Source organism: Herpailurus yagouaroundi, unplaced genomic scaffold (genome assembly GCF_014898765.1).
Source record: "Herpailurus yagouaroundi ecotype Mexico unplaced genomic scaffold, PumYag 180, whole genome shotgun sequence".
Lineage (NCBI taxonomy): Eukaryota > Metazoa > Chordata > Mammalia > Carnivora > Felidae > Herpailurus > Herpailurus yagouaroundi.
The window spans coordinates 14,722,259-14,728,831 of record NW_024412411.1 but is presented as its reverse complement, the minus strand read 5'-3'; the positions used below and the strand labels follow the sequence as shown (position 1 = coordinate 14,728,831).

Sequence of the window (6,573 nt, the reverse complement as noted above, 5' to 3'; positions counted from 1 at the left end):
GAGTGAAGGCCCAGTTTGGGAGTGAAGTGGATTAGGTCCATCTATGGTGCAGAGGAAACTGGTGGCACAAAGAAGGGCAGAAAACAGACTTTCCCACAGGGAACCCATAAAATGGAGGATGAATTCCCATAATATTTGCCTTTGAAATTGAGAGGACCTGAATATGTGATTTCTTACAACCAGTGGGACTTAAGGCCTGTAACTTTAAAAATAGGGGCTTGACTCTGGGATCTTTTCTGACCCCAACACTATGAAACTAGAAATCAACCACAAGAAAAATCTGGAAAGAGCACAGATACTTGGAGGTTAAATAGCATGCTACTAAACAATAAATGAGTCAACCATGAAATCAAAGAAGCAATAAAAAATTGTATAGAAACAAATGAAAATGAAAACATAATGGTCCAAAATTTTTGAGATTCAGCAAAAGTAGTTCTAAGAGGGAAGTTTACAGCAATATAGGACTACCTCAAGAAGCAAGAAATATCTCAAACAACCTAGCCTTACACCTAAAGGGACTAGAAAAAGAACAAATAAAACCCAAATCCAATGAAAGGAAGGAAGTAACAAATATTAGAACAGAAATAAATGGCATAGAAACTAAAAAAACAATAGAACAGGTGAAACTATGAGCTAGTTCTTTGAAAAGATTAACAAAATTGGTAAACCTCTAATTAATAAACCTCTAAAAGACGACCCAAATGAAATCAACACCACAGAAATACAAACAATTGTAACAAAATATTATGAAAACCTATATGCCAACAAATTGGACAACTTAGAAAATATGGATAAATTCCTAGAAATGAATAGCCTACCAAAACTAAAGCAGGAAGAAATAGAAAATTTGAACAGACCAATTACCAGCAATGAAATTGAATCCATAATCAAAAAATCCCCTAAAACAAAAGTCCAGGACCAGACAGCTTCACAGGAAAATTCTCCCGAACACTTAAAGAAGAGTTAATACCTATTCTTCTCAAACAATTCCAAAAAATAGAAGACAAAGGGAAACTTCCGAATTCATTCAATGAAGCCGGTATCACCCTGACCAGATAAGAACACCACAAAAAAAGAGAACTACAGGCCAATATCTCTCATGAATATACATGTAAAAATCTCAAAAAAATATTAGCAAACTGAATCCAACAATACAAAAATTAAAAAAAGAACTATCCTATGACCCAGCAATAGCACTACTAGGAACTTCTCCAAAGGATACAGGAGTGTTGATTCATAGGGGCACATGTGTCCCAATGTTTATAGCAGTGATTTCAACAATAGCCAAATTGTGTAAAGAGCCTAAATGTACATCAACTGATGAACAGATAAAGAAGATGTGGTTTATATATACAATGGAATACTAGTTGGCAATGAAAAAGAATGAAATCCTGCCATCTGCAGCAATGTGGATGGAAGTGGAGGGTATTATGCTAAGTGAAATAAGGCAGGCAGGGAAAGACAGTTCCACTCATATGTGGAACTTGAAAAACTTAACAGAAGACCATGGGGGAAGGGAAGGGGAAAAAATAGTTATAAACAGAAAAGGAGGGAGGCAAACCATAAGAGACTCTTAAATACAGAGCACAAACTGAGGGTTGATGGTGGGCATGGGGGAGAGAGGAAAATGGGTGATGGGCATTGAGGAGGGCACTTGTTGGGATGAGCACTGGCTGTTGTATGTAAGCAATGAATCATGGGAATCTACCCCCCAAACCAAGAGCACACTGTATGCACTGTATGTTAACCAACTTGATGATAAATTATATTTAAAAAAATCTTACACCACAATCAAGTGGGATTTATTTCTGGGATGCAGGAGTGGTTCAATATTCACAAAACAATCAACATGATACCTTACATCAATCAGAGAAAGGATAAAAACCATATAATGATTTCAATAGATGCAGAAAAAGCATTTGGCAAAGTAGAACACCAATTCATGATAAAAACTTTCTGTAATGTATGTTTAGAGGGAACATACTGCAACATAATAAAGGCCAAATATGAAAATCCCATAGCCAATATACTGAATGGTGAAAAACTGAGAACTTTTGCCTTAAGGTCAGGAACAAGACAAGCCTGTCCACTCTCAGCACTGTTATTTAACATAGTACTGGAAATCCTAACTACAACAATTAGACAACATGAAGAAATAAGACATCCAAATTGGCAAGGAAGAAGTAAAACTCTCACTATTTGCAAATGATATGTTACTGTATTTAGAAAACCCTAAATATCCCCCCAAAAAACTGCTAGAACTGATAAATGAATTCAGTAAAGTTGCAGGATGCAAAATCAATGTACAGAAATCCTACAAATTCCTATACACTAACAATGAAGCAGTAGAAAGTGAAATTAAGTAGAGAATCCCAACTTCATATGTTGAAAAAAAAAAAAAAAGAAGAGAATCCCATTTACAACTGTACCAAAACCAATAAAATATCTAGGAATAAACTTAACCAAACAGGGGGAAGATCTGTACTCTGTAAAGTGTGAAACACTGATGAAAGAAATTCAAGACAATGCAAAGAAATGGAAAGATGTTCCATGCTCATAGGTTGGAAGAATAAAGATTGTTAAAATGCCTATACTACCCAAAACAACCTACGTATTTAATGCAATACCTATCAGAATACCAACTGCATTTTTTTCACAGAGCTAAAACAAACCTAAAATTTGCATGGAACCACCAAAGACCTCAAATAGCCAAAACAATCTTGAAAAAGAAAAACAAAACTGGAGGTATCACAATTCCAGATTTCAAGTTATATTACAAAGCAGGAGTCATTAAAACAGTATGGTACTGACATAAAAATAGACACATAGATCACTGGAATATTAAAGAAATCCAAAAATAAACCCACAATTTTATGGTTAGTTAATCTTCAGCATAAGAAGAACGAATATCCAATGGGAAAAAGGCTCTTCAGCAAATGGTATTGGGAAACTGGACAACCATGTGCAAAGTAACAAAACCAGACCTCGTTCTTATACCATACATGCAAATAAACTCAAAATGGATTAAAAGGCCTCAATGTGAGACCTGAAATAATAAAAAATCCTAGAATAGAGCATAGGCAGTAATCTCTCTGACATTAGCCCTAGCAACATTTTTCTAGATATGTCTCCTAAGGCAAGAAAATTAAAAGCAAAAATAAACTTTGGGACTACATTAAAATAAAAAGCTCTGCACAGTGAAGGAGACAAACTAAAAAGCAACCTGTGGAATGAGAGAAAATATTTGGTAATGACATAAAGGGTCGGTATCCAAAATATATAAAGAACTGATACAACTCAGTACCAAAAACAGATAATTCAACTAAAAAGTGGGCAGAATACATGAACAGACACTTCTCCAAAGATGACATCCAAATGGCCAAGAGACACATGAAAACAAGCTGAGCATCACTCATCATTAGGCAAATGCAAATTAAAACTACAATGAGTCATCACCTCACACCTGTCAGAATGGTGAAAATTAAAACACAAGACACATCAAGTATTGGTGAAAACGTGGAGAAAAGGGAACCCTCTTGCACTGATGGTAGGAATGCAAACTGGTGCAGCCACTGTGGAAAACAGTATGGAGATTCCTCAAAAGATTAAAACTGGAACTACCCTACCACCCAGTAATCACATTACTAAGTATTTACCCAAAAAATACAAAAACACTGAATCAAAGGGATATATGCACCCCTATGTTTATTACAACCTATTTACAACAGCCACACTATGAAGCAACCCAGGTGTCCACTGATAGGCAAAGGATAAAGAAGAAGTGGTGTGTATTACAATGGAATATATTCAGCCACTAAAAAAAGAAAGAAATCTTGTTTGCAACAACAGGGATAGAGCAAGAGAGTGTAATACTAAAGGAAATAAGTCAGTCATGGGAAGACAACTACCATGTGATCTCACTCGTGTGGAATTTACAAACAAATGAGCAAAGAAAAAAGAGACCTAGAAATAGATGCTTAACTATAGAGAACAAACTGATGGTCACCAGAGGGGATGGGGGGGGGGGGTGGTGGGAGAAATAGGGGATGAGAATTAAAGAATACACTTATCATGATGAACAAAAAAAGACTTGTAAAGTAGAACAGTGTTTTTCAAGTGAGTAAATTAGGAAGATTTTAGGGCTGCATTTGTTTTGTTCTATAGGTTTTAGCTTTTCAGTGAGCATGAGTGATCATGGAACCCTTGAAAGCAGTAGCTGCACAATTGGCTGTGCCTCTGCCTCTACTCCCTGTCCCCCTCCTACCTTAAATTTGATCTTGCCTGCCTCCTGCCTGCTTTTTCAGCATTCATTTCCCTAGCATTAAGACCCAGAGACATCATGCACTTCCCCCACAGAAAGTCTCTGATAAAACTCATTTCACTGAAATGGAAAGGATTGATGAGCTGATAACTACACCACCACTTATTCATTGGGTATTAAGTGCCAGGCATTTGCAAAGGGCAGTTTATATGCATTAGCTAATTTAATCCTCAAAGCAATCCCATGAAGTAGATTAGTATGATTAACCTCTTTTTACAGCTAAAGGGACCAAAGCTTAGAGATGCTTAATATATCATCTTTCCCTGGGGTGTTTGCATTTGAACAGTAGACACAGAAGACCACAGCCCAAAAGTGAATCTGTTCTTGAGAAATTCCAGACATCATGTGGAGGTCAGGGATAAAATCTTTGATTTTTAAAAAGTGTAAGCCTTGTCTTTCTCGACTTTTCATTCAAAGAGGAATATATATTTCTTAGTCATCTAAGAGGTTTGTGGGGTCTTCTAAATTATTGAGAGCTTTATTTGTCTTTCTGTTTACAAATTTCTTTATGCACTGTCACAGTAAACTCATTTATTTACCATGGGCTCTCAGCAAAGTAAAGCTCTTTTCCTTTTGTAGACATTTGCCTGAAAAAATTAAGGATGACCAACAGTTGAAGAATATGAGTGGCCAGTGGTTTTATGAAGCCAAGGCAAAAAGGCACAGAGACAGAATTCATGGTGCAGATATCATCAGAGCATCCATGAGAAAGAAGAAGCTCCAGGTAGCAGGTGAGTTGATTTGGGTAGTACATTTTGAGCCAGCATTTGTGGGGAAGGCATTGTCAAGAGAAGGGAAGGGTGTTAGAATCTTTACTGGAAGCTGCTGAGGGATGTCATTTAGAGGTGTGCTTTGCATAATGTGTAGTCCCCCAGTTCAAAATCCTCTTTCCCTGAATTCAGATGGATGAAGGCAGGGCTCAGTGACCCAGGGTAATGTAGAAAAACATGGGAAGTCCTTTAGAGACTGTATTGAGTTGTAGTAGTATAGACAGTTGGGGTTTATTTTATTTATTTTGAGAGAGAGAGTATGCACATGCAAGGGAGGGGCAGAGGGAGGGAGGGAGGGAGGGAGGGAGGAAGAGAGAGAGAGAGAGAGAGAGAGAGAGAGAGAGAGAGAGAATATCCCAAGCAGGCTCTGCACTGTCAGCACAGAGCCTCACATGGGGCTTGAACTCACAAACTTTGAGATCATGACCTGAACTGAAATCAAGAGTCAGGATCTTAACTGATTGAGCCACCCAGGCGCCCCAAGAGTTGGGGTTATAAGGCATTTACCCCTGCATTCCTTTTGGCTTTTAACTCAGAAGATTCAGAACCTTTTCCTTTGAGTAGGGTGACAGAAAGAGACTAGCATCTCTTTCAACAACTTTAACATCTGATACCTCTTTAATCAACCAAGTGTATTACTTAAGAGACTGTAAAGACAGTATTTTGAGAGCTTTAGAATTCTGTTGGGTTTATTAAACATTTATAGTGTGCCTTCTCTCTCACTCTAGACTAGACAGTATAAACTTTTACCCCTGAGAATAGCCCTTGTGTAGATCTAACCTGTACACAATAAGGAAAACAGCTCTCACCTTTTGATCATTTAATACATGATAGGCATTTACTCTCTATATTTGTAACTATAGCAGCAATATTGTAAGGTAGGTATTATTATCCCCGTTCTATATATGGGACATGTAAAGTTCAGAGAAGTGAAATTACTTGTCCAAGGTTGTATCATTGGCAAATGGCGAACTGGGATTTCATTCTTTATGACTCAGAGTCATACTCCTTGCAAATAAAGGCTTATTGTTGAGTATATGCCATGTGTCGCTCGCATCCCTCTTGATTTTCAAAACCATCCCAGCCTTCAGAACTCTTGATAGGTACAAGTTACTATTGTGGATTCTGTTTTGCAATTGAAGAAATTACACTTATGTGTAGAGAGACTCTGTAGGGAATACCACCCTGGAATGTGACTATTTGGTAATTGGGAGCCCTTATATTGATTCATCTTCTTTTTTTTTTTTTTTAAACGTTTATTTATTTTTGAGACAGAGCATGAATGGGGGAGGGGCAGAGAGAGAGGGAGACACAGAATCAGAAGCAGGCTCCAGGCTCTGAGCCATCAGCCCAGAGCCCGACGCGGGGCTCGAACTCACGGACCGCGAAATCGTGACCTGAGCTGAAGTCGGACGCTTAACCGACTGAGCCACCCAGGCGCCCCTGCTTCATCTTCTTAACGTTGATGTATAAGCATTCCTG

General features: G+C 37.9%; 1 protein-coding gene across 9 annotated transcripts in view; it reads left to right on the top strand.

Moving 5' to 3' along the window:
• Positions 1–6,573, top strand: part of SYTL2 (synaptotagmin like 2) — a 144,007-nt gene that overhangs the window by 94,630 nt on the left and 42,804 nt on the right. For all 9 annotated transcript variants that reach the window (XM_040489520.1, XM_040489522.1, XM_040489521.1 and 6 more), the window contains one exon: positions 4,901–5,052. In XM_040489520.1, coding sequence (XP_040345454.1) covers positions 4,901–5,052 — 152 coding nt within the window. The remainder of the gene's footprint in view (positions 1–4,900; positions 5,053–6,573) is intronic.